At 39.4% G+C, this 27,968-nt stretch overlaps 1 protein-coding gene and 1 long non-coding RNA gene across 4 annotated transcripts in view; one reads left to right on the top strand and one right to left on the bottom strand.

Moving 5' to 3' along the window:
- The window catches only part of LOC129147482 (uncharacterized), a 122,250-nt gene extending 103,581 nt beyond the window's left edge, over positions 1-18,669 (top strand). Inside the window, exon 4 of one of the 2 annotated variants that reach the window (XR_008554849.1) lies at positions 18,553-18,669. This is a non-coding gene — a long non-coding RNA (uncharacterized LOC129147482). Of the gene's footprint in view, positions 1-3,040; positions 3,267-18,552 lie in introns of those variants that run through there. The other variant, XR_008554848.1, reaches the window with a different exon arrangement.
- LOC103296853 (myosin-2) lies at positions 581-23,923 on the bottom strand. 2 transcript variants are annotated; one of them, XM_008153449.3, is made up of 38 exons: positions 23,717-23,923; positions 23,487-23,630; positions 22,056-22,212; positions 20,927-20,954; positions 20,732-20,846; positions 20,549-20,641; positions 20,354-20,417; positions 19,619-19,717; positions 19,423-19,526; positions 19,131-19,269; positions 18,822-18,940; positions 18,588-18,737; positions 17,142-17,312; positions 16,708-17,017; positions 16,020-16,093; positions 15,098-15,185; positions 14,893-15,010; positions 13,651-13,774; positions 13,428-13,564; positions 11,718-11,973; positions 9,535-9,777; positions 9,245-9,421; positions 9,017-9,162; positions 8,843-8,933; positions 8,370-8,759; positions 7,618-7,744; positions 6,830-6,948; positions 6,494-6,690; positions 5,591-5,774; positions 5,348-5,513; positions 5,122-5,246; positions 4,663-4,971; positions 4,372-4,575; positions 3,715-3,840; positions 3,454-3,624; positions 3,270-3,374; positions 3,056-3,151; positions 581-733 (listed from the first exon to the last, which is right to left on the bottom strand). In XM_008153449.3, exons 1-38 carry the CDS (start codon positions 23,921-23,923, stop codon positions 581-583), a joined length of 5,826 nt encoding a protein of 1,941 aa, XP_008151671.2. The 2 variants fall into 2 exon arrangements, with proteins under 2 accessions (XP_008151671.2, XP_054565804.1); XM_054709829.1 differs by having other exon boundaries at positions 16,020-16,087.
- Positions 23,924-27,968: the final 4,045 nt, after the last annotated feature.

Genomic DNA, 27,968 nt, shown 5'->3' with positions numbered 1-27,968 from the left:
CAATATATTGGTATTGCTGATGAAAACCTTCATGTGCTAATAATACTTTGTATTTGTATTCTTGATAACAGTTATTAAGCAAGGAGAGTTAATGATATATTTTAGCCTGAATCCCCTATGTGAGAATAGAACTAGTGCAATTCTTTGCATAGACCTGGAAAATTAGGTTCCTATTAGGGGAAATAGGAGCTTTCTAAGACGCTACTATACCCCAGTATTAGGGAAAGGTTAGAAAGAAATACTAAAGAACTTCCAGATTTCTGTTCATCAGAAATGGCTTCCCTAATTAGTGACAACTTTATAGTTTTAAAGTATTACTATAGACCTAAAATAAAAGTAAATACATAACTACTTCTTAGTGGCACATTGAATGGTATTGTTTGATAGCCTTGTGATTATTCAAGCTTTGACATCGATTTAGGAGAGAGAGAAAAGACCAGTCTAAGGATATTGTTTGCAAAGCACCCTATGCTTTTATTTCCGTTGCAGTAGGGTGGAATAAACAAAATTACAGATAGACATGACCAAAGATTTCACATTTTGTGCTTCTCTTCAGTCATTCCATAACATCAGGGCACAATCACTCTTCATTTATGATTTTTGTGTGAACCTCGCGGCTCTTCACCCGCAGCTTGTTAACCTGGGACTCAGCGATGTCAGCCCGCTCCTCGGCCTCCTCCAGCTCGTGCTGGAGCTTGCGGAATTTAGATAGATTTGTATTGGATTGTTCCTCCTGAGAATAAAAATGGAATTGTAAGGAACCCATACTGTGCATCTTTCTAGACTGTATAAGCCTAAGGGGAGAACAGACTTGGCATCTACAAAGAAATTAAAATACTCAACAAGAAACATGATTGTCTTACCTTCTGGATTCTGCATATCATTGAAATTAACTTTATGATTTTTTTGGGATTTGGTATCATAAATAATAACATCGATATTTTTGCAACCAAAATGTATTAAAAGATACATTCCACAAGTAGAGCAAGAAAAAGTTTAAGAGCAGAGGAGGAGGCAAGAATATTGTCGTGCTTGCTAATGCTTGCTATAAGATGACTGTTTGCACGAGTTAGATATTCTTTATCATATTAAGAATGAATTTCTTTAAAAATATATTTTTTAGAGAGAGAGAAACATCCATGTGTGAGCAGAACATCTATCAGCTGCCTCCTGCATGACCCCTACTGGGGATCGAGCTCACAACCCATCATGTGCCTTGACCAAGAATCAAAACAGGCAACCTTTTGGTGCATGGAACAATGTCCAGCAAACTGAGTCACACTGACCAGAGCAAGGATGAATTTCTCTATATGTTTTTGTTAATCCTCACCCAAGGATATCTTTCCATTGATTTTTAGAGAGAGTGGAAGGGAGGGGGAGAGACAGAGAGAGAAACATACACACATTGATTGGTTGCCTACTGCACGTGCCCCAACCAGGACGGGATTGAGCCTGCAACTGAGGTATGTGCCCTTGATGGACACTCTATCCACTGAGCCAAACCAGCTAGGGCAAGGATGAATTTCTTAAGTTTCTTTAACTTGAAAAAATGTTGAATTTCATGATATATTTGTCACATTTTAATACAATCACTCACTTTTTTTTCCTCCTTTTCTGGATGTAATAATTCTATTGAGAGATTCCCTAATATTAAATATTCCTTTCATTATAAGAATTGAACCTATTTAATCACTAATGGACAATATCTTGAATAAAGTAAGAGTTTTAGCCTTGCCGGCATGGCTCAGTGATTGAGTGTTGACCTATGAACCAGAAGGTCACCTTTGGTTCCCAGTCAGTGCACATGCCTGGGTTGCAGGCTTAATCCCCAATAGGGGGCATGCAGGAGGCAGCCATCAGTGATTCTCTCTCATCATTGATGTTTCTATCTCTTCTCTCTCTCCCTTCCTCTCTGAAATCAATAAAAATATTTTTTTAAATAAGCGTTTCTGCAGCTTAGTAATTTATTTTTACTATAATTATATTCATTAGTAATACTGCCTTCAGTTTTCCCCCCTCTTTCTCTCTTGGACAGGTTTTGGTATGAGGGTTATGTGAGCTTCTTAAAATAATTTGGGAATCTTTTCATCTTTTCCCATGCTCTGCAATGGCTAACATAGCTTGGGGATTATCTGTTACTTGAAGTTTTGAAAGACTATCTGGAGCTGAGCTCATTTTCAGAAGTAATTCTGAAATAAATTATTTAGCCAACTTACTAATTTAAGTTCTTGTATAAAAATCACCAATTTCTTCTAGATTTCAACTTCGTTGACAGGTTTATATTTTACATTTTAAAAATGTAAACCTACTTGTATGGTTGTCTACTTTCTTATTTCTCATGTTGAGAGTTTGTATTTTTTTCTCTTTTTCCTCAATTAAGCTAGATATAAGTGTATTTATTTTATTAATATTTTTATTAACTCCTTAGAGACTATCAGATATTACTGAAATTAGCAAATTAGAATATAACACACTCTTGTTCATCAATTTCTACCTTTATTTTTATTAGTACTTCTTACTTTTCTTCTTATTATTTATAATTTCTTTATTGGACTGCCGGTTTGTTCATTTGTTTTTATTTTTACTCATAACAAAAGCATATGAAGCAATGACTTGTCCTCCAAGGACAGCTTTGACTATATTCTATAAGTTTGTAAAAAATAGTATCTTCCTTGAAATATTATTTATAATGGATAAGTATTCAGTAATTATGTTTTTGATTTCTGATTTAACCCAAAATATTTAGGAAACGTAGCTTCTTAATGTTTAAGCATTTGGGAATTTTTGTTTGTATCTCTCATCACTTTACAATTTTACATGCTGTGCTTAGAAAATGTGGCCTGTATTATTTCTGTCTTGAAATTTTTTGAGATTTCTTTGTGGATTGAAAATTTACTTTTTAAATCAAGCTATTAATGCACAAAAGTTTTTAAGAAGGACATAGTCTCTATAAAGCAAATAGCTTAGTTACTATAAGGAGTAGTAAATCTAATTATTTATTAACTTTTCTTAACCAGGGGACTTGTCTCTTCCCTTCTAGCTTAAGGATACTTACAGCTTCCTCGGCTTGTCTCTTGTAAGATTTCACCTTTGCCTGAAGTTTATCTACCAAATCTTGAAGCCTGAGAATATTTTTCCGATCTTCTTCCGTCTGAAAGAATAAAAAGCGTAGAACTTTACTTCTAAATAACATGGTGGTTATATCATTGCATATGAGTATTTCACGTATATATGGAGAAGAACTTAGTTGATAAAAATTCTTGCTGTACCTGGTAAGTGAGTTCCTTCACTCTCCTCTCATGTTTGCGCAGACCTTTGACAGCTTCAACATTACGCTTCTGCTCACTCTCAACCTCTCCTTCCAGCTCACGCACCTGTGAATAAATCGGCACTTAAGAACTGTGATCCAATGAGGCATTGGGAGCAAATGGAAATAGATGTTGAGATACACACTCTGGCCTCCAGTTTTTGGATCTGCTTCTTCCCGCCCTTCAGGGCCATCTGCTCAGCCTCATCCAGACGGTGCTGCAGGTCCTTCACCGTCTGCTCCAGGTTCTTCTTCATCCGCTCCAGGTGGGCGCTGGTGTCCTGCTCCTTCTTCAGCTCCTCGGCCATCATGGCTGCCTGGTTAGCAATAAAACATAATCAGTTGAGGGAGCTGAGATAGCACATCAAGATTCAAATTTGACCACCACTGCGTTGCCCTCTGCTCACATCAGTGATGGCCTTCTTGGCCTTCTCTTCTGCGTTGCGAGCTTCCTGGACAATGTCTTCCATCTCTGCTTGTATTTGGGTAATGTCTGTCTCCAGCTTCTTCTTGGTGTTGATCAGGCTGGTGTTCTATTTAAAAATAAGTTATACATTTTTTATCATGTTATCTAAGAACTTAGTGGTAGCTATTTTTTTAAATTCAGATAAAAATATGTAAGTCAAATGACCTTCAATATTATTTTGCTATGTAGTACAATTAAATAAAATAGAAATGTTATAGAATATTCAGCATTTCCAAGTACATAGTTCATAATTAGGGCAAATATCTCTATAATTTTATAACTGCTATTTACCAGTGAGACCATTCACAGGCATAAAATTATAACAGATATTCAAACATTCCATTTCTCCACAATAAAACTGTCAATACTGATAACTAGAGTCAATAAAGATGTTAACACAAAATAACATGAGTAGCCTTAGAATATTATAAGAAGAAAAAAAATAACTTATGCAAAATAAAAGAGCAAAAGACTTCTCAATAATACAGTGAAAATTTGGTAGAAGTATAAAACTTGGCTGTCAGATATAAATTTAAGCTTATATTTTCTGGGATATATACACATTTATTAAAGGCGAGTTCTTTGTGCTGAATCTCACCTGGGTGTGCAGGAGCTGAACACGCTCACTGGCATCCAGCAGCTCCTGTTCTGCGACTTTCCTGCTCCTCTCCGTCTGCTCCAGAGTGGCCCTCAGCTCCTCAATCTCAGCCTGCAGCAGGTTGGCTCTGCGCTCAACCATGGCCAGCTGCTCCTTCAGGTCCTCCTGGCCCCGGAGAGCATCATCCAGGTGTAGCTGGGTGTCCTGTGGGATGAAAGATCATTGAGACATCTTGTTCTCAGGGCTTCAGCCACCCCAACTGCACCGGGGCCGTCTCTTCACCCCATTTACCTTGAGAATGCCTTGTGTGTTTCTGTAGTTCCTCAGGGCCTCAGCAGACATGCGGTTGGCATGGTTCAGCTGGATTTCCATTTCATTAAGGTCTCCCTCCATCTTCTTCTTGATCCTGATGGCATCATTCCTGCTCCTGATCTCAGCATCCAGCGAGCTCTGCATGGACTCCACCACTCTAATGTGGTTTCTCTTCAGTTGGTCAATCTCCTCATCCTTTTCAGCAATTTTCCTGTCAATTTCAGACTTGACCTGGTTCAACTCCAGCTGGATGCGCAGGATCTTTCCCTCTTCATGTTCAAGAGATGCCTTAATGACAAAAAGGGTGACATTAGTGGGGAATGGAAACATTTGGAAGTTTTTCTGCACACCTTGTGATTTTTATCTTTTTATTCAATCTGTAGTGGATGGGCCTAATTCTTTTCTGAATTTATTTGTAATGCACACTTTGACCTGTACCTCTGCTTCCTCTAAAGCAGCCTGTAGTTCGGCCTTTTCTTGTTCAATTTGCTTCTTTATTTTCTCCAGTTCATGGATACGTTTCCCTCCTTCTGCAATCTGCTCCGTGAGGTCAGAAATCTCCTCTGTTGTTGAGGTAAAAGACAGTAGAGATTTGGTCAGACAGAGGACATAAGAGAAAGGTTCCTTCAAGGCATGAATACCACTGAGAGTGAAAGGAACTCACGCTGCAAGTTTTTGTTCTCCCGTTTCAAAGTTTCTAGCTGATCCAGGGATTCCTCGTAGGCATTCTTCATTTTGAACAGCTCAGTGCCAAGAGAGCGGGCCTCCTTCTGGGAGGCCTCAAGTTCAGCATGGGTTTCCTCATACTTCTGTTTCCATTCTGCCAGGATCTGAAAAACCGAGAGTGGTTACATGCTGTAAAGGATGGAGGGAATTAGTGGAGAGCAAGGGCTGCTGCAGAAATTACCTTGTCAAAGTTCCTCTGCTTCTTGTCCAGGGCTGCGCAGGCGGCATTAGTTCTCTCCACATCAAGCATGAGGTCCTCCACTTCATTCTGGAGCCTCTGCTTCGTCTTCTCAAGGGAGGCACACTTGGCATTCACAGCTTCTACGTGTTCCTCGGCGTCCTGCAGACGCTGGGCCAACTTCTTCCTTGAAGATTACACATATTTATAGAGAGAAGTGAACCAAAACAAGAATTGTGAACTATTACCACACTGAAAGGCATTGGAAACTTCATATTAAAAATATTCATATTAAAAATATCCATTCATTCATTGGACAGATATTGATGAGCTCCCTTTATGAACAAGACACTGGGTACACAGCAGTGAACAGGATAGAAAAAGGTCCTTGTCTCATGAAGCTTCCAAACAAGTGGGAGAGAAACAATAAGCAAGTGAGAAAATGCATAATAGCATATGCTGATATAAGTGCAATGAAGGGAAAAAAAGGAGAGGAAGTGGTGAGCAACTATTCTATGTAGTCAGGGAAGGCTCCGAAGAGGAGGTTACATTTGAGTAAAAATCTAAAAGAAGTCAGTGTGAGCTGGAGGGAGGTTGGGGTAGAGTATTCCTGACAGAGGGACCAGCAAGTGCAATGCCCTGAAGCAGCAATGAGCTTGTGTGCTTGACTAACAGCAGTAAGTCCTAATTATCTGTCATTTTTTATTTCCTTAACCAGATTTTAGACGAAGAGGGCAAAAATCATGTTTGTTTTATTCATTCTTCACAGAAGGCATGACAATGCCTGGCAAATAGCAGCTTAATTAATGAACATTTATGGGCTAATTCATGGACTCTTCAAAGATTGTATCTTTCTGACTCAATAAGCAAAGTATTTTGTGCATTCTCTCATATCTGTGTACATACTTGGCCTCCTCCAGCTCCTCTGTGCGCTGGATGGCGTCCGTCTCATACTTGGTCCTCCACTGGGCAACCTCAGTGTTGGCCTTGGACAGCGCCCTCTGTAATTCAGCCTTGGATTCCTGCTCCTCCTCATACTGTTCCCGCAGCAGGTCACAGTCATGGCGGGCTGACTGCAGGGCGTGGGCCAGGGCGTTCTTGGCCTGTGGAAATAGTTACATCTTCATTTTACTGGATATTTAAATGTTTAATTATTAAATTTCAAAATCTTTTAGAAGTTGATGTATGCACTCGAATTAGGGTCAGATCATGGGGGGAAATTAGTCTTATAATAATAGTTACTTTTATCTCCTCTTCAAGTTGCCTCTTTAATTCCTCAATTTGTTGAGTATATGCTTGTTTGCCCCTTGATAACTGAGACACCATCGCTTCTTTTTCATCTAGCTGACGTGAAAATTCACCTAATAGGCAAAAGAAATAGCACCATTTTTTTAAGTGAAGAAAACTTTTGCAAGTATATATTAGAAATAAATTTTAACTTTTAACTCCCCCCCAATTGAGTGCTCAAATGATTGAATTATTTATTGACATCTTCATGCTTAATGTTAATTTTTCTGATTTTTATGGTGAAACATATTAATCGGAATGAATAAATACACCTTAAATATTTTTGTTTTATCCATAATTTGTTCTTTTAGGGTTATATGTTACTGCTGATAACTTTCAGAGAAGGGAGCTAATGTGCCTAATTGTACCTCGTCCCATTTTATAAGACTTGTTAGAGACTGGGTTATCCATTGCCCTCCTCAGGAATTTGGTTCACTGTGATATAGATAAAAAGAAGCTTGGTCTAAAACAGAAGCTCTGGACCCACGTTGGAGTATTTCCTAACCCCGCATCCTCTCAAGATGGCCAAATACTCAAGGCCTCTCTGGAGCAGAACTTAATGCAGTCTTTTGAAGCATCTATCTCCAACGTTGTCCCCATGCAACCTTGGAAGTTTGAGAGTCTGAGCTGTTCAGTGAATCACCCGCTCTCAGTTGCTTTTAATAGGTTTTCATATCACCAAATCAGTTGTTTTTAACTACATCACCTCCACTCTTAGGCGGCATAGAAGAGGAGAGAGTTACCAGATTCAGTCTGCAAGCGGCCCCTCTGGGCGGTCAGGTCATTGATCAGCCGCTGATGCTCTTCTTCCTTTGATTTCAGTTCACTCACTTGGTCCTCTAGAGTGCGGCACATTTTCTCTAGGTTTCCCTGTGTGAGACAAACACAAATGAGTCAATGAAGACATTTTAACATAATTTAGCTGTAGCTACAATTTCTTCTGAAAAATATTTATTTTTATATATGAAATAAATCAAATTCTCTTACATGTAATATGATATAGACAGTATATTTTATGGTGTCCTAAGTTGAAAATATACATTGGGATTTTTAAAAAGCTAATTGTGAAGCTATGTTCAATATTATTAAAATTTTTATGATTATGGTCTAAATTTAAGATTTTTTAAAGAATTTTTGGTATATTTTCTAAAAGCGTATTCAGTATTTCACTGCCTTTATGTTGCTTATTGGATAATTGAGAGTATTGGAGACCTGTGTTCTTCAATTGGAGACCTAGAGAATACAGATGGTCTATGTTCAAAGTTGATGCTTTTATTCATTATTGGTATGATGGGGCCAATGTGCTTAACTTCTTTGATTTCAGTTTCTTCAGCTGTTCAGTAGAAATGATACAAACACTAATGTCTTCCTTACAAAACTACTAGATTACTACATAGAACAACTGACATAATGTGTGTAAAGTACCCTGTGCCTTTATGATGTGTGCATAAAGGATTATTGTTGTTAACAACCAATTTTTCAGACTCAGTAGTACCTTGGCTTTAGAGACTATTTCTACATTACTAGCGAGGTCATCGATCTCCATCTTCATCTCACTCTTCTCCTTCTCCAGTTTCTGCTTGACCCTCTGCAGATTGTCTATCTGCTCCCCAAGTTCAGCCACACTGTCCGCGTGCTTCTTCCTCAGAGCAGCTGCCGTGGCTTCATGCTGCAGGGTGGCCTCCTCCAGGTCCCTGCGCATTTTCTGGAACTCAGCCTCCCTCTTCTTGTTCATCTCAATCTGAGCTGACGTTGCCCCACCAGCTTCCTCCAGCCTCTCGCTGATCTCCTCCAGTTCCCGGGAGAGGTCAGAGCGCTGCTTCTCTGCTTTGGCCCTAGAGGCCCTCTCTGCCTCGATTTCCTCCTCCAGCTCCTCAATGCGGGCCTGGGAGTGATGAAAAACACAAACTTAGCTTGTGTTAGTAATTTTATCATGTTGAATTCCACTGATGGAAACCAGGTACTTACCTGTAACTCCTTGATCTTCTTCTGCAGCTGCATCCCAAGGGCCTGTTCATCTTCAATCTTGCTTTGCAGATTGGTCATTTCAAACTCTTTCCTTTTTGAAAAGTAGCAAAAGATAACAATTGAGTCCATATCCACTATTGGAAGCAAGTTCATAAGTAATTATTTTATACTTACTTTTTTAACTTTTCATCAAGTTGTTGTTTTTCATTTTCAATGTCCATTATGGACTCTTGGGCCAACTTGAGGTCACCTTCAAGTTTCCTCTTAGCCCTTTCTAGGTCCATGCGAAGTTTCTTTTCTTGCTCTAAGGACCCTTCAAGCTAAACATAAATAATGTTGAATCAAAAGGTTTGTTTATCATTTTTTCAAAAAAGAATATTTTCTTGTTAATCCTAGACTTACATCATCCACTTGCTGCTCTAGCTTGATTTTAGATTTGGTCAGGGTGTTGACTTTGTCCTCTTCTGCCTGCAGGTCATCCAGCGTCTGCTGGTGGGCCTCTTGGAGGGCCTTCTTCTCCTTGGTCAACTTTGCGATGGTTTCATCCAGGCCTGCCATCTCTTCTGTGAGGTTTTTCACCTTAGGAAGTAAAAATACTTTGCATTACATGCTATATTTTGGTGAATTCAGTTTTGTGCTTGTATTCCATAAAAGTAATAAAAACATAGACTTTTCTTGTATATATTTCATACCTTGTTCTCTGTGGCATGCTTTTCCTTTTCAACCTTGGCCAGTGTCAGCTCAAGGTCATCAATGTCTTTCTTCAGTTCTGAACATTCATCCTCCAGTTTCCTCTTCTTGGCCGTCAGCTCAGCATTGATCTCTTCCTCATCCTCGGCTCTCTCAGTCACCTCTTTGATTTTGGCTTCAAGCTGGATTTTGGTTTTGATCAGCTGGTCACATCTTTCCTCTGCATCAGCCAAGCTTTCAGCTTCCTTGATTTGGGAACAAAATCAAAATTGAGAAGAAAGAATGAAGTATTTTCAATGATAACAGTATAAATTCCTGTTATTCTTTTAATTTAAACTTTTGTGAACCATCTGCTGTGTGCAATGCAGGATATTCCACGTTGTGGAAAAAACAAAATGTATCGGTTATTGTCTTGTGCCTTTAGTAGAGTATATACTTGTTCCTTGGTATCCCTGAGGGATTGGTTACAGGACCCCCTCATGGGTGCCAAAATCCACAGTTGCTCAAGTCACCTATATAAAATGGCATAGTATTTGCATATAACCTACAAATATCCTCCCATAGACTTTATATCATCTCTAGATTACTTATAAAACTGCTGATATAAGGTAAATGCTATATAAGTAGTTGATATACTATATTATTTAGGCAATAATGACCAAAAAGTCTGTACATGTCAGTAGAAACACAATCATCAAAGGCCTGTCTATATAGTACATGTCAGCAATAATATAACATTTTCCCTAATATTTTCAATTTACAGTTGGTTAAATTTGTAGATGAGGAACCCATGGATATGAAGGGCCAACTGTATTCTACAATAGGTTAGAAAGCCTATCCCCTAAAAGCTACCGTTAATTCAGAAAGTGATTAGTGACATAAGAGTTCAGAAAAGTTATATCAGAGATGGTTTTGTAAATGAAATGGAATTTAAGTTGGGTCTTAACAGATGAGTAGGATTTGATTTTTAGAAATCAATTTATTGGGGGAAGGAGCAGAAAGAGAGAAGGCATTCCATCAGGAGACATTCAGGATGCAGCTGCTACTAGACTATTTCTCTTTGTGACACTGTAGGATGATCCTGATCATGCACTAAATTCAAGCTGAGGCATAAAGTAATCAAGAAATTCCTGGCAACCTGCTCTGTTTTCAGTTAAAAAGTTTGGGGATATACAGGAAATGAGAGAGGAATTGATGTGCACATTTATCAGTGAGCCTCCATATCAGCCTTTGAGTACATAAAAGAATAAAATGTGCTCCTTGGAGTCATGTGGTACATATAGTGGTGTAGGAAATATTCTTACTAATTCTTAAAGGACAAGAGAAAAAATTCAGGAAAGATTTGAAGATTGTGGGGGAAGAAAAACATCTCCTTTTCCTTCTGTAATCTAGAAGAAGAAGTTGTTACACCCCAAAACTTGACTGAAGAGAACAATCTTAACAAGAAAAATATATGATTTTGTGATGAATAAATTATGCCAGACCAATTCAATTCAAACCAAGTGAAAGGCAGTCTTAAAAATCACGCATTAGAGTTGATGGAAGCAGTTCTAAAAGGATTGGTTCAGGAGTGAGTAGTGAGCAGTGAGCAGGCTGGATGGAAGAAAAGAGAGTTGGCTCCAGGCAGAGCAACTCAGTGCTGCTGCAGAAATCTGGGTATGACATGGTGGGCACTGACTGTGGAGGTGGTCTAGAGAGAGAGTCTGAGTTTGGGAGATCAATAACAAGCAACAATTCAATAAAATTTGATGCAGAATACTGCAGTTGTCAGCTGGATGTATTGTGATTCATGATCCATGGACATCTAAAAGTTGAAACTTTCAGAGAAAAAATCACTCTCTCCATGCTACCCTCCCCTTAATATTCTATTTGAGATAGTTTTATATGAAAATCACTTTCAAGAAATGTCTTCAAAGGAAAATAAGTCATAAATTCTATAGTTTGATAAAACTGCAAAATGGGAGACAACATTCTACATCAGTTCTACCTCATTGCCCCGGTGCTGGTGTGGAAGTGTTTATTGATCAATAAAGGAATATTTGGACTTTATTAGTACAATCAGAATGCTTTCACTTTTTCCTACAATGTGTCTCTCACGCTGACTACCCAACTTAATGTCACTCGTGAGCATATTTGTAGCATTTGTATCCTGATTAGCAGTACTCAGGATAATACCAGTACTTACAGACTGAACTTGGAGCTGCAAGTCATTTTTCTCTTGCAAGAGTGACACCATCTTTTCTTCAAGCTCCTTCCTTTTTGCCTCTGATTTGGCAAGTTCTTCTTTGGTCTTCTCGAACTCTTCCTTCATGGTGGCCATCTCTTTCTCGGTCTCCGCACTCTTGAGGAGGGGCTTGATCTTGAAGAAGAGCTTCATCCAGGGCCAGTGTTTGACATTCATGAAGGAGCGGACGTTGTACTGGATGCAGAAAAGGGCTTCTCTGAAATGACACAGAAATATCAGTGTAGACTCATGCAAATTGGATATTGTATGGATGATAAAATCTGATGAAATCTTGGCAGTGAGAGTTTGGGGTACTGCCCCACTGTGTTCTCAACTATTTTCAAAAGCACAATGAAAAACATTGATTTTGTGATTTTGGTCAAGGACTTGCTAATCACTTATTTCTCTAATTCAGTGCTTCTCAAACTTGGCTGTACACAAAAATCATCTAAAGGGCTTATTAAAACATTGGTTCCTGGACTCTATCCCCAGAGATTCAGGTTCAGAGGATCTGAAGTGAAACCTAAACATTTGTATTTTTATCAAGTTTGCAAGAGACGCTGATGATGCCGATCCAAGGACCACCCTTTGAGGAGTGTGGTTCTGTCTCAGTGCTCTCAGAGTTTTCTATGAGAACACCAGTAGGAGCAGGGAAGGGAAACTAGCTTCTGAGGGATGTGAGACATGGGATAAATAAGCTCATTAAAAACAGAATTTCTTTGAAAATCTCTGGTTTTATATTTTAATATTGTATGAATTTTGCATTCTACTCTATATCACATTCATTTTCATCTAAATTACTTTTAAAAAATTAATTATCCTCATATTTAGGCAATTAACTGCCCAAATATATATCTAGAGGGTCTTGATACTTATTATTTTTAATTAAATAGAATACAATAAACATTAGCATAACTAGAGGTGGTAGAAATAAAATTTGTTTTATATAAATTATATATTTACACATACATACATATATGTATGGGTGTACATATGACAAATAGAAAATGCATTTTTCACTATGGGTCCCATTCATATGCATCCTGTAGTTTGAGATATCTAAGTCTTGAAACTCTGTCCCTGTATCATATTTGATCACTAGAAAACTATATACCTGGTGATATTGTCTTAGCTTACTGAAGGGAAAATTTTCACAGATAAATGTCCTTAATATTTTAAATCATGATAGTTTGATAATAGAAATAATCAGATGGAAGAAATTGTTTATGTGTCTTCTTGTATAAAACCACTGTTGAAAATACTGTCTGCTATGCAGTTCAATGTGTTTTATTTAGTAATCCACCCAATAAATTCATATTAGAACCAAGTGCTAGGGCAAACTTTGTCTCTGCTTACTCACTCGTATATTTCCTCTTGTTGGTAAATTTTTATCTATATATCTATATCTATACCTATATCTATATCTATATCTATATCTATATCTATATCATCTATATCTATATCTATATCTCCCCAAAACATTCAGCATGAATTCCACGGTGATGATCTCTACCTAAAGTCTTCTGGTACATGTATCTCTTCACTTCAGTGCAGGACTCAGATTCATTCCTTATTACTTTGGTCACCTTATCATATCTGAGTCTTAACTGTAAGCCTCCTCAAATGTGTTTCTGAAGAAGGAAGACATGAATAAACAATATGTTTACATACCTTCTCTCCACCATCTTCTGGTACTCCACTCTTGCCAAGAACCCTCTGCACCTGGCCTGGGTTCGGGTAATCAGCTGGGCCAGCTTGTCATCTCGCATCTCCTCTAGGAGCCCCAGAAGACCAGCTTTGAAAAAGACCTGTGCATGAGCAGAGTTGTAGATCAGAAATTTTACATCAACTTCAAAGCAACAGGAATAGCGTCAGGTAGACTTTAGAGACTTACCTTGGTGTGACCAAATCTATACTGAGTGTGGTCAATGTCAATGGAGGCAAGGAGCTTCTCAGAAGCCTTCTTGCTGTCAATGAATTGTCCTTCAGGGATAGCACTTGCATTTAATACCTTGTATCTGTTAAAGTACATACAACGTTTTTAAAAACTTGGTTTACTGATAATACTAATAGTAACTAAGCATTAAATGATCCATTAAGCAATCAGTTTCTGTTTTAAAATTTATTATGCTATTTTGTTCACAGGAAGGACATTGAATATATGGATAGTCAATCTAGCATTGACTATTCTTATTCCATTTTACCTTCCTGCATAGTTGTAACTTCCTGCCTCATCAGACCTTGTTCTCATGAAAGGGTTCTATAATCTTATTCCCATTAAGGTATAGATGACTAATAAAATATAGCATGTTATCCTTGCTAGATGCATTTGCTTTTTAAGATCCTGAGTCTAAGAAAGCAAGGTTTAATGTGGAATCTGGTAGAAAGTACTCTAGGTACACGGAACTGTTCTAATCACCGAAAATCAAACATAGGAGTGCTGTAGGTCTTGGACACTGGAGTTCTCTGTCAATTCCCCCAGACCCAGACATAGGAGAGACCAACTCCCTATAGCTGTTACTCAGCATCTTGTCCACTTTGCCTTTTATTTGATTCTCAAGATGGACTTATCTAAGGAGGAGAAAAGGGAGCTGAGGGGCTGTTAATGTGACATGATTCTGCAAAACACGAGGAAATTAGTGTATGAAGAAAAAGATGAAGATACAAAAGAAGTGACAGAAAACGACTTAGTGATAGCTATATATGTATGAGCAAGTTCCTAACTCAACCACTTAATAACCATGTGACTTTGGGTAAGTAACTTAATTTCTTTTAGCCTCAGGTTATTCGTCTATAAAATGAGGTCCTGGTAGTACTTCCTCTGCTGAGTTTTTATAAGCACTAAATGAGATAATCCAAACATATTAAGCACTCAAAAATTATAGTATTCATAATTATCGAAGTTAATGTATACATCTATGAGTTAACCCAGAAGCTTGGTAAATTCAATGAAAAGTTTGCAGAGTACTTAAATATGTAGTCTGTCTTTATTTTAAAGGTGTTTTGAGGCATATACTTTTTTACTTTTTGTGGAAAATTACTGTAACAAATAAAGGCATATTTTCACTAAACTGTTTTGCCTGAATTAAATATATTTATGCTAAACTTTAAGATGCACCATTTAGGAGAATCTGACCTCTGTTTGAAGTCTGCGTAAATGATTCTGCTTGGGAATCCTTTCCTACAGATACGGATGCCTTCCAGCACACCATTACACCTCAGCTGATGCAGGACAAGTTCATGCTCCATGGCCCCTAAAAATACATATTTATTCATTGAAGAGTTTGTTTAAAAGGAGGTATGGCCATCATGCATTGTGCCTTCATTCTAGAACTTCTTACCAGGAGTTTTTGTTTCATTGGGGATGATACACCGCACAAAATGGGGATGGGTGCTCCTGAGGTTGGTCATCAGCTTGTTCAAATTCTCCTGTAATGTCAGGAAAAACCCTGTTATCTCAGCCTGTAGACTAAGCATTTTGATGATGACTATAAAATCAGTGTCTATGGTGGAGTTCAATGACCTACATGCAGCATTTTCACTTAAGGTAACACCTTGACATGCTTCTCCTGAGATGCAATTTCTGCTTGAGTACTTCCTTCTCCACTTGAGTGGCCAAGAGTTGCACACATAAAGAATATGACACATGATTCTTTTTATTGTAGACAAGTACTGTCTGTCTTTCTAACCCCTGGTCACCCATATACATTCACAAGGCCATTGCCTTCCCATATTAGATGGTCACACTCTCTTCTAAACCCCATGGTTTTCCAAATAAGAAAATACAAGCCTACACCACATTTGGACTTTTTTTCTTATAAATATGGTTTCCCATTTCCAATTATATCAATGTTTAGGGCATAAATATTTTTTATAAAGGGAACAATTCTGCCAGTTATAATTGAGAAGTGACCAGATTAAGAACAAGGATACGGTATTACCTTGCTTATAGGCTAGCTGTTAGATTTTAACTAGTCTTACTGATTATTTTGTCTCTGAGTACATTCCATTGCTTATGTTTATGACTCAATTAAATTATGAATTAAAGAGTATTAAGTTTTATAAAATATTGTTTATTATTTGACTTAACATGAAAGATAAGCTAAAAATTTCTGAGCAATTTAAAGCTCTTCTCTCCAAAGTTAGATTAACACATGTCACTAGTTAATGTCAGCCCTTTTCTGAACACTTGTGAAAAGAAGACCCTTTGATTTTAACAGATTCCTAAAGTAGCTGGGGAGTGTCAAGAACAGTTTTTCTTACTCTGAAAAGGGCAGACACCGTCTGGAAAGAAGAGCCCTTCTTCTTACCACCTTTCTTGCCACCACCAGCTGCCTCTGGAGAAAGAATAAGAAAAGATATCATTCAAATACAATTTTGAATCAACAGGGCTATTTCTTGCCTATTTGCTGATTTTTGTGCTGAAGTGAACATTTCTTGTCTGTTGGACTCGAATGAATCGTATATGCCAACCATGTTTGCAACCACTTTTCTGTAATTTTATTTCATCACTGGGAAATGAAATAAAGGACATTTGTCTCACTGTATAGAGAAGGAATCCTCAATATTAGGACACTTAGGGACACTATAATTTAAAAATCATCAATAGAAGCTAGAATTGAGAGGCAGAAGTTTGTCATTATATTGCCTTAAATATCCCCAGATACTCAATATCCAGCAAATGTGGAGGGAGAAGCAGGAGAGAATAATGGAAGCTGAGATTTTGCTATGGTTGAGATCCTGGCAGTTCCTCTCTGGCCCTTTGCAATAGGCCTCTGTCAGTGCTGGAGGGAGCCACAGGGGTACAATTACAACACAGCCTCCTTACTCAAAACGTGGAGACACAATGGGTTTGGCCCAGCAATTCTGCGAGGGCTCTGAGATCACCAGCCTCAATCTAGCACCACATTTTGTAACACCCAGAGAAAGTGTTAGATTTTTTTAGCAGTACCTGCTTCAGCAGTTTGAGCCCCAGAGAAGAGGAAAGCTAAAGTTTTCAGTGAAGACTTCTGGTACAGGCCGACCACGGTCTCATTCAAGGGGTCCTTGTTCTTGTCAAGCCAGCCGGTAATGTTGTAGTCCACGGTGCCCGCGTAGTGCACCAGCGAGAAGTGGGCCTCAACCTTGCCTTTGACAACCTTGGGCTTCTGGAAGTTGTTGGACTTTCCAAGATGCTGCTCATACAGCTTGTTCTTGAAGGAGGTGTCCGTGGCCTTGGGGAACATGCACTCCTCTTCCAGGATGGAGAAGATGCCCATGGGCTAGAAGCAGACCACACACAGTTATAATTCTATTTAAACATTTTTCTCTGTGCATGGAATTAAAATAAGATGCAATGAATAATTTAATTGCCAGAAAATATGGTTTCTGAAATGTAAAAAAGACCTTCTCGATGAGCTCGATGCAGGCAGCCAGGTCCATCCCGAAGTCAATGAACTCCCACTCGATGCCTTCCTTCTTGTACTCCTCCTGCTCCAGCACGAACATGTGGTGGTTGAAAAACTGTTGCAGTTTCTCGTTGGTGAAGTTGATGCACAGCTGCTCCAGGCTGTTGAACTAAATAAATAAATGTGTTTACTTTCCTCTTTTTACATATAGGGCTTTTTAATTTAAAAATATATGTCAAATAGCCTTTAAAAACCATTGGGGGCCTGTGAAGTTCAATGTTTTCTCTTCTACCATTTATGCACAATCCTAAATCATTGTTCATACACTTTCCTGCACTTGCATAAGTCTACTCAGGTATTTTCCTGAATTCCTACTTAATCATTCATGTTTATTCCCATTAACTTTTACATTTTCTATTGACTCATTTAAAAGCTAATGTGTGAGCCATTGGCAGCTGGCAGAGAGGATTTCTGCTGTCTGTACATCATCCTGGTCAGCATTACAGTGAGCAATGATTGCCACCCACATTCTTCTTTAATCTGAATTGAAATAAAAATCAAGATGCCAAATATTATGTACATTATGTTAACTCACACTTGTATTTTATTAAATACCAAAACATTAACATTAGCTAGATATAAATAGTGGAATTAATGTGGAATCCTTTTCCTAGATCTTCCATATTATCTGCAATGCCCAAGTTTTACTTTAAGAATTTGAAAGAAAAATATGAACTTCTTCAAAACTATAAGCCAGAAAGATGTATTTCATATTCACATATGAATCTTTATCCCATGATATTACATTAATGAGAATTAAAAGTTAATTGTGATGAGTTTGGGTTTTTTTTAATATATATTTTTATTGATTTCAGAGAGGAAGGGAGAGGGAGAGAGAGATAGATACATCTATGATGAGAGAGAATCATTGGTTGGCTGCCTCCTGCATGTGCCCTTGGCCAGAATCAAACCCTGGACCCTTCAATCTGCAGGCCGACGCTCAATCCACTGAGCCAAAGTGGTGAGAGCTGCATTGAGTTTCTTGATACTTACTCTAAATTGCTAACCTTTTCTCAGCCCTTATTATCTGCCTAAGTTTTTCTGAATTATTTTTCTACCATATATTCAGGGCATATTATGAGTTGCATAAGTTAAGCTCATTTTGCCTTGTCGGATTTTTAGAGTGCCCCCTGACACTATACCATGCTGGTGTCTAACACCCTTTGGGTCATGGAGCAAGTTAAAGAGTTGTCAGCAAGGGCATTATTTCTCATAAAAGTAAAATTGCCACTGTAGTAAATGATGAGCCCAATCACACTCTTTTAAGTCTTAGCATAATTTTTTGACAACTTAAGAAAAAGTTATTATATTCACAAATTTCTTCCTATTGATATTTCCATTGCCTTTAGATAAAATCCCAATAACCAACCAGCTCACAACTCACATCAAAGATCTCAAAGCCAGCGATGTCCAAGACCCCGATGAAGTACTGCCTGGGCTGCTTGGTGTCCAGCTGCTGGTTGATGCGGGTGACCATCCACAGGAACATCTTCTCATAGACGGCTTTGGCCAGAGCACCCACTGCATTGATCACCTTGAAAGACAAAGACATATTGAGGTTATTAGAGGACTGTAACATTCTTGCATCCCTGACAGTGCATTTGAATTGTGCACCTACCTGCTCTACAGTCTGGCCTTTGGTGACGTACTCATTGCCGACCTTGACCCTAGGGTAGCAGAGGGCTTTGAGCAGGTCAGCAGAGTTCAGACCCTGGAGATAGGCTGCCTTGTCAGCAACTGTAGAGACACAATTCAGGTACCCAACATGACCCACCATTCATGGAGTGTGAATCACTATAGGAAGTCTGTGCAGGAGTACATTTCTGTGTGTCCCATCAGAAGCTCAGTTGTAAAGGAGACATGAGTTTGGAATGGGCTTTTTTGCCTAGATTCTCCTGTTAAACCCAGATGTAGCTACATTTTATACCTTCAGTGCCATCTGGCTCAGCTTGCTCCTCACGCTGCTTTTGCTTGAATTTCATGTTCCCATAATGCATTACTGCCCCTGTGAGCTTATAGATGGAAACTCTTTCATCAGCAGTGAAGCCCAGGATGTCAATGGCACTCTACCGGGAGAAATGAGAGGATAACGATTAGGAGAGGAAAGACTAACTTATTTAGGAGAATTTATACTATAGCCTTACGACACACCTACAGTAGGTTGCTATTGTCATTCCCATGCATAATGTAGTTTTATAAAAACTGCATGTGTAACTTACATCCGTGGCCATCAACTCTTCTTGGTCATCAATGCTGGGGACTGTGATCTCCCCTTGACTGACAAAGGCATAGTCATATGGGTTTGTGGTGATCAGGAGCATTTCTGGGTACATAGAGTTCAGGAGATAAATTGTACATTACAAGTTGTTAATAAAAAAGATTAACTTACATCTGTGAGTTTAAGATCTTTCTTACCAATCAGATCTGGTTTCTTGTTAGACATGATCTGATAAAAAATATGATAACTTCTTTCCGCCTTTAGCTGGAAAGTAACTCTGGACTTCTCCAGAAGATCTGCAATGGAAAGTAGATATTAGATTGGAGGGAAATTGTAAAGTTCCTGGAGTGATTTGGCATTTATGGTCATCAGTTATATTTTATTGGCCCCTTGAGATTTCAGCTGAATGTTCCCATGAGGTACCACATAATACAGCTCTACAATGGCAGTTACTCTTACCATCTCTAGAAAGAAACTAAAGCATGCTGGCCCAGGCATATTCATCTCTCATACAGAAGATGCCTGATGCATGAAATATAATAGATTCTTGATAACCTCTCCTCCCCAGAGTCTGTTCTCACTTTATAATAAAGGGAATACTAAAAGTGAAATTTGTCCAGGCTCAGACTTGGAAGTAATTGCACATACTCAACTCATAGTGTTAATTTTTTTTTTCTTAGAAAAATTTGAAATCAATTCTGAGGCTGAAATAATTCAGACAAGCCTAACAGCTCCTGGCAGTTCCTACAGAATCACTAGCTCACAACTGATGTGGCTAAAACACACTATGGACTCTGGGTAAGACTGGCATTAACTGTGGGCACGTTTGGCAGAAGAATGGTATTAAACAGGCTCCAGGCTTGTCAGGAGCTGCATGATATTCCCCTCAAGCCATCATTCCTGGATTCTATTTAGGGGGTTCTGTTACTCACATGTTTCAATATCAGCAGAAGCCAGTTTCCCCGTGGTACTAAAATGGATCCTGATGAATTTACCCTTGCAAGTAAAAAAGATGTTATGTGAAAAGCTTGAAGCACACAAGAAAGATGAGATTGAAATGATAATTCAGACATGCTTTCTCTGGCATTTAAAGGCCAAGAAAACCCCTCTGTGACCAAGACACTTACAAAGCGAGAAGAGTTGTCATTCCTCACGGTCTTGGCATTGCCAAAGGCCTCCAGCAGGGGGTTGGCACTGATGATTTGATCTTCCAGTGTCCCCTGCAAAGGCAAGCGCAGTGCTCACATCTGAGGCTCCCCACTTCCTGAGACCTCGACTGTCTTGACTGTGACTTAGAGTATTGGACTCACCTGCATTTTGCCAGAAGTAGGTTCCTCCTTCTTCTTGTCCCCAGTAACTGCAATTGTTGCAAAGTACTGGATGACACGCTTGGTGTTCACAGTCTTCCCTGCACCAGATTCTCCGCTGTCAAAAAGTAACTAAGTCAAAAGAGGTCCCAAAGCTGGCAGCTATCAGCCAAGATAAGAGAGCATAAATCTACTTACGTGATCAGGATTGACTGATTCTCTCGGTCTACAAAAGAGAAATTATAGTCATTTAATACTCTTCTCTCACATATTTGTAACTGGCAAGTAAAGTAAAATGGAATGACCTTAGTGTTATTTTCAGCTATCCCTAGGGCTTGATGGGCTTGAGGTCTATTCCCTTTTTCAGTTTCTTCTCTTTTTCTCTGTAGGGCACCCCTCACCTCCCACCCAATTTATCATACATTTAACCATTTAAACAGAGCACTCCTGGGAAGCACCAGACTTTTTAAATACTCTACCACTAAACACACCTCAAAAGTGGGCTTGGGTCTTCACTTGGATTTAGATGACAAGTTATTGACTTATTTATTATAGGTAGAAGAAGTAATGAAAAATAGGTGTTAAAGATATTTTAGCTTGTGAAAAGGAATATAGTAAACATGGTAACTTTGGAAGTAATCATGGCTTTGGTCATTTCTTTTAGGGAAAGGTAAAAGTTAGTTTTCATGTTTTACTCTACCTAAAGAGGAATTCTCTAAGCCCTTTCCCCAAGGTGTAAGTACTAAGAAGTGGTCTAGCTGAGACAATATTCTAGGAAGAAGATTCATGGTATAACTGTTTTTATACCAGAAACACCTTACAATCTGGAATGCGTTTGTGTTGGTTCTAGGAGAAGGGCAATAGCATTTATGCCATCCTTAATGTAAAGAGTCTGTTCATTAGTCCTAATTGTAGATATGAGGATAAGACCAGAGAGGCAAATTTTACTCTACTGTTTTTTAACTCTTGGTAATAGAAACGTGTGTGTGTGTGTGTGTGTGTGTGTGTGTGTGTGTGTGTGTGATTACATATATGGATATGTTCATGTTTTTGCTCAAGCTCATTTAGTGTCTGAGTTATTCAAAAGTTAATTATCCAACTATGGCCAACATCTGTTGATTTTCAGAAGTTTAAGGGATCATTAGCAATTATGGGATAGTAGGGATTGCAAGTCATCTTTTATGCTCTCTCCTTGCTGGACCGTCTCTCTCACAAACACATCAACCTCAACTGAAGGGGATCATCTCAAAGAGTGTGTTGAGATGTTAGAGCTTTTTCCTCCTACGGTTCTGCTCTAAAAAGATGCACATTATAGCATTCAGCTCACCAGTCAGCATGAACTGATAGGCGTTGTCAGAGATGGAGAAGATGTGGGGCGGGGCCTCCTGGCGCTTTTTGCCTCGGTAGGCAGCCACCACCTCGGGGTTATACACCGGCAGCCACTTGTAGGGGTTGACGGTGACACAGAAGAGTCCTGAGTAGGTCTGTGCAAGGGAATAAGAAAGAATAACTACTCAAAGGCCTTTTCCATTATTTATACAATTCACTTATTAAATGAACTTTAACTAAAAGGAGCACTTAAGTAAAATGCTGATGCCATTCTTCTTTAAGACTTCAGCATGAAAACTAGTTAGAAGGTTCAACAATAGGACAGCAAACTTTTTGAGGGAAGGGACCACAATTTAAATTTATTCCCGCTGGAATTTATCAGTGAATTTCACATAGCAGAGGCTCCAAAAAGATTTTTTATGTGTAATATGAGACATTTTTACTGTATTTTAGGAAAGAAAGATATATTTCTTTTATAACAACTAAGATAGTTAAAATTCATAAAAACATAAATTTGGACACAACCTAAGCACCCAACAATACAGGAATGGTTAGGTGAAATAGGCTAAATCTTCTTAAGACAATATATTACAGGCATTTAAAAAGGTAAATAATTAAACCAAACACAGAATGATGTAAATGCATCATGATTATGATAGGATGACTTTCAAATCTTTGACAACTGATCAGGACAGGCACCCCCCAGTAAGAATGGATGCTGACTGAACACCAGGTTAGTTTGCGGAGTGTGTCCAGCTGAACATCAGCACTGATTAACCTATACCAAAGACAGTGTAACATGACTTCAGCTGGAAATCCGTACTGAGTGTGTAGTATAGGTCAGGTGTCTGTGAGGCACCAGGAATGAAGCATAAATCAGATTATGTTCCTTGAGGAAGTCATAGATGGTCAAAAAACATGGTCAGTGTTATTGCAGGGACAGAAAATGCAACTCTTCCTGGGAAGCTGGGAAGGTTTCATCAAGGCATTTCACATAGAAGGGTTGAAAAGGCACAGACACCTTGCTGTTATTTAGGAGTAATGAAAATGAGTGAAATTTGGTCTTTAAAGGCATTATGTTTAAGTGCTATAACATAAGTTTATCTTTTATTTCTGGATGATTTTGCTGCTGGAACAAGGGAGGGTTGAAATGTAGGCCTGTGGTTGAGATATGAGCGGCTGCTCCAAGATTTGTTTAAAGGATCTGCTGCAAACTCAGTGTGTGGACAATGGCCATGCCCAGCTTGGGATGAGAAGATAGGATACAGTGCCAGCTGTTGGCTTGTGCCTTCCAATAGCAATAGTGAACCTTTTAACTAGTTACACTACTCGTGAAAGCACCATGTGTCACTATCTGTGACTCATTTGTACTACAGTGAGAGCAATGGACTGGGGCCCAGGTGATGACCACTCGGGTGGGGGCACTCACGTAGATCATCCAGGCTGCATAGCGCTCTTTGAGGTTGTACAGCACAGCGGGCTCATGCAAGTGGGTCATCATGGCCATGTCCTCGATCTTGTCGTATTTGGGAGGGTTCATGGGGTACACTTGGTCATCTTTCACTGTCAGAGTCTGGTGAACAGAAAAGATAACTTTATGTCAACTGAGTGACCAAACAAAAAAGTCAATTAAATGTCAGCTCCGGGGACTCAACTCACCGCTCCCGCTTCAGTCTTCACGGTCACTTTCCCTGCCTCTCTGCTCTGGATAGTCCCTTTGACAAAGGACTCCTTGGGCTCCGCCACAAAGACAGATGTCTTGGCATCAAAGGGCCTATTCTGGGCCTCAATGCGCTCCTTTTCAGACTTTCGGAGGTAAGGAGCAGCCTCCCCAAAAGCAGCCATCTCCTGGTCGGCGGCAGCCATGGCTGCAGGACTCTGGGGCCCTAAAGGAGGAGACGAAATGTCACACTACAGATGCTGGCCTGTCATGCAGATCGATAAAACTCTACATCGATGATATTCCAAGGGCCCCGTGAGAACCCCACCAAGCGCATCCACCGTACACTGTGCTCTAGTTTCTGAAACAAACATAATCACAAGCACTCAAATGCATCTGGGGTCCCTGTGCACCCAACGCCGAACGTGGGGCTTTACATCCATTATCTCCTTTTACTCTTTGAGACTGCATCCTAATCAGGGAGCTGGGTTGTAGGCTCAGCTGCTGCTGAGGAGCTCGTGACCTTGGCTAAGGCACTTGACCTTTTTGAGCCTCAGTGTCTCCATCTGTAGAATAGGGATACAATATCTTGCCTTTCTTGATTCACAGCCCTGAGATATAGTGAAGATAGTTTTTAAAAAGTTAAAATGACATATGTAATACCTTAATCAATAAAGAAATATTTTTAAAAAGTTAGAATGCGCCCAAACCGGTTTGGCTCAGTGGATAGAGCGTCGGCCCATGGACTGAAAGGTCCCTGGTTCGATTCCGGTCAAGGGCATGTACATTGGTTGCGGGCACATCCCCGGTAGGGGGTGTGCAGGAGGCAGCTGGTCAATGTTTCTCTCTCATTGATGTTTCTAGCTCTCTATCCCTCTCCCTTCCTCTCTGTGAAAAATCAATAAAAAATATTAAAAAATAAATAAATAAAAAGTCAGAATGCTGACTGAGGAAACAATTGAATCAGTTCAGGCTACCATGTAGATATAAAGTGTCATCTTGCCAGATGATGGAGAACTTGATTTCCTCCTTTGGGTGTTCATACTAAGTGCTCACCTTCAGTGGATTTGGGGGGTTATAATCCTGTTTACCTTTTTTTTTTTTAATTGAGTGCTCAGTAGAATTTCTCTAGCATAATTCTGTGTATATAATATCCACTCAATCATTTAACCCAGGTAAAACTAATTGAGGCTAAAAGCCATAGCAAACGTTATCCTCATTCTTCTCCCTTGAAGGGCTCCCTTTGCTTTCTCAAATTCCCTCCTGGAAAGTGCAGGCTCGGCTGCTCCATTCTGTGTTATCTGCAGGTTGCCAGTGGTATCGGCAGAATAAAAGATTTGGCAAAGGATGCTCCTGTAGCCATTACACGATCACATTACTTGAAGCTCCTTTTAACCAGCTCTCCCCCAGCTCTCTTTCTAGAACTGCAGCCTGTAGCGGAAGGGCAGGTTAATGCCTCTACTGTATAGGCAACAATGTCCTGGTGCTTTCATTTCAGACAACACTCAGCACCGGGCAAGGCAGCGATTTCCAGCCTTTGTCATCTCCTGGCACATGTAAAAGTAATTCCTAGAATTCTGAGGCACACCAAAAATTATATTTTTTGCAGATCTGACAAAAAAAATAGGTATAATTTTCATTTATTCACACCAGACGACTATTGTTGTGTTGGCTGTTGTCATTTCTTTGACAATCTAAGAGAAACGAGGTCAGTGCCCCTGATTAAATAGTCAGGGATTGCATATTTAACAAATTTTTTTGCAGCACACCAGTTGAAAGTCACTGAAGTAAGGTAACATTTAAAAAAGATTTTAGAGAAGTTTAAAGGAAACATTTTCTTAGGTACTTCCTTTCTTATTTATTAGATATCATGTTTACTAAAGGAATTCTAAAAGCAGGATACATGTTTATCAAATTTGAGATTTTTAGCAAGGGAATCTCAGTGCAGACTTTTTTCCAAACAGAAACATGGAGAAACAAAATAATATTCTAATGGCAACTATCCTCTTGCTAATGTGTCACCCACCAACGCCCGAGTGCTCAGGGAGGGTGTGTGCACAGCTCTGAAAGGCTAGTCCTTCTGGCCCCTCTCCTTTCCTGGAGAGTTGCGAGGTGTTTACTGAGGCACCACTTTCCAAAGGTTGCTAAGAGATACCGATCCATCCCTCAGGCTCTTGCCTTCTCCTCCAGGGACTGCTTAGTCTAAATCTTACCTTGTTAGCCAAAGAGAAGATGTAGCCTGGAAGTGAGACAGTTCTGTAAAAGAAAAGAGAAAAGCACTTGACTTAGTTCACCAAAACCAAAACCAAACAAAATCCCATTCGTGGCTTTAGTTGCTACTGTACACAGAGGCAACCAAAGCCCTGGCTGGGAAATGTGCAGGAGCAGAAGGAGCAGTACCAGAACTGGCAGCTGCAGCGACACGGGCAGAGTGACCAGTGTCCCTCTTGAAAGTCCTGTCCTGGTCCCACTTACCTTGGAGCTTTTTAAAGCAGGCGGAGTCAGCCTCTTTCCAAGAACTCTTTTATATGCATAGCTATGAAAACAATGCAGCTGCCTGTTCTTAAGTCAAAAGAAGTCCTTTGGCAAAAACCTCTTGGCAATCTTGCATCTCCGCATAATTCTCATTCATATTAAGAATGGCTGGATATAATTAGAAATATTTTTCTTATTGAGTATGTGAATAAATCTCCTATGGATAATTTGAGAAGATGATTTGGATGGGAGGTTCAGGCTGGTGGATGAAGACACTGACTGGGCAGCCAGGATACCTGGCTTCTCTCACAAATTCTTTCTGGCCCTGTTGGGCATGCCATGTGGGCTCACCTTCATAGCCAACATATTAAATGATAGACACAAAATACAAATACTTATTTTAGTTTTGTGAGGGTTAATTTTTACCTGTTGATTTGTCCTTGAAGAACTAAGCTATGAGCCTTCAACAGTGGGAAGAGAAAGTCCTCTTTGTTCCAATATTGTTGTGGTTTTGGGGAATATCCTTACTTTCTCACTGTTTTGCTTTATCCCAGCTGGTTCTCTAAACAGTGCAGTTTCCTGTCCACCCATTTGTTTGACTTGCCTATAATAAGAAAGGCTTACTAATTTCTAGGAGGAAAAAGTGTGTTTAGGGAGTACTCCCCAACATTTTTTCATTAGATATATTAGAGTGGTATGCTAGAGTAACATGGAAGTGATTTGGCTATATCTATAAAGGGCTTGTTGAGAACTTTTCTTTATGCAATATAAATATAATAAATATAACCAACATGAAGGAAAATATTAAATACTGAATGTGTCTAAAGCTTCCAAATAACATAATTTTTAAACTTTTAAGGAGAAATTTCAACTAGATTGAAAGGACAAAACTTATTTATACTTGGTTTTGTTCTTGAAATAATGGCACACATTATTTCTGATAAAAAATTTAAAAGATGATCACATACAGTATTTGCATTCTTGGTAACTACCATTGTGGGAAAATTTTGCACAAGAAGGCAATAAAATATAAAACATGTGAAACATGTTCTTCGCAACTGTTGAATTTACATTTTTAAAATGTACCTGCCCTCTTTTTCTTTCTTTAGCAAATATAATGTCAACATTTCTAGGATAATGAGAATAAACTTTAAATCTACTTGAACGCTTTTTTATATCAACTATTTCAAAAGATGGTGAAGCTCTAATCTGTGTTAGAGTCACCCCACTTCTGGGTCGGTCCCCACTAGAAGGGGACATCAACCACAAATACACAGAGGTGCGTGATCCAATCAAAGTCCAAGATCTGGAGCTCCCACCCTGAGCTGTCTCCACCAGGACAAACGACTTGGCCCTCTAGACGCCCCACGCTGGCTGGTGACACTCTGGCAGCGTGCCCTGTTTCAGGCATCCTGAAATACCAACCCTCCCAGCAACCCAGGGGTCTCTTGCCTACAGCTGCCAGCATCACACTCCCAGCTGGCTGCTGAAGTAATTGCTCTCCTTGGCTCTACTTAGCACATGGTCAAGGCCACTGTTTTTGCTTGTCTCCTTTAGGGATATAGGATACACTGTCAAACTCTAACTCGGCCCAGGCCACCTTCTAGGAACCCCTGTTGAGCTTCTCACAGCTGGAGACCATCTCCAGAGGCTCTGGCATCCCCTACCCACCCAGGCACCCAAAGATAGAAGGCATGAACATTTCATGGCACATCTGTAACCTTCTTGATGCCAAGACACACTGGCTAGGCAGCTCTGCTTTAAGGAGAGCTGTGG

Source organism: Eptesicus fuscus, chromosome 20 (genome assembly GCF_027574615.1).
Source record: "Eptesicus fuscus isolate TK198812 chromosome 20, DD_ASM_mEF_20220401, whole genome shotgun sequence".
NCBI classification, from domain to species: Eukaryota; Metazoa; Chordata; class Mammalia; order Chiroptera; family Vespertilionidae; genus Eptesicus; species Eptesicus fuscus.
The sequence above is the reverse complement of the archived record's forward strand: the minus strand, read 5'-3'. Positions and strand labels throughout refer to the sequence as shown.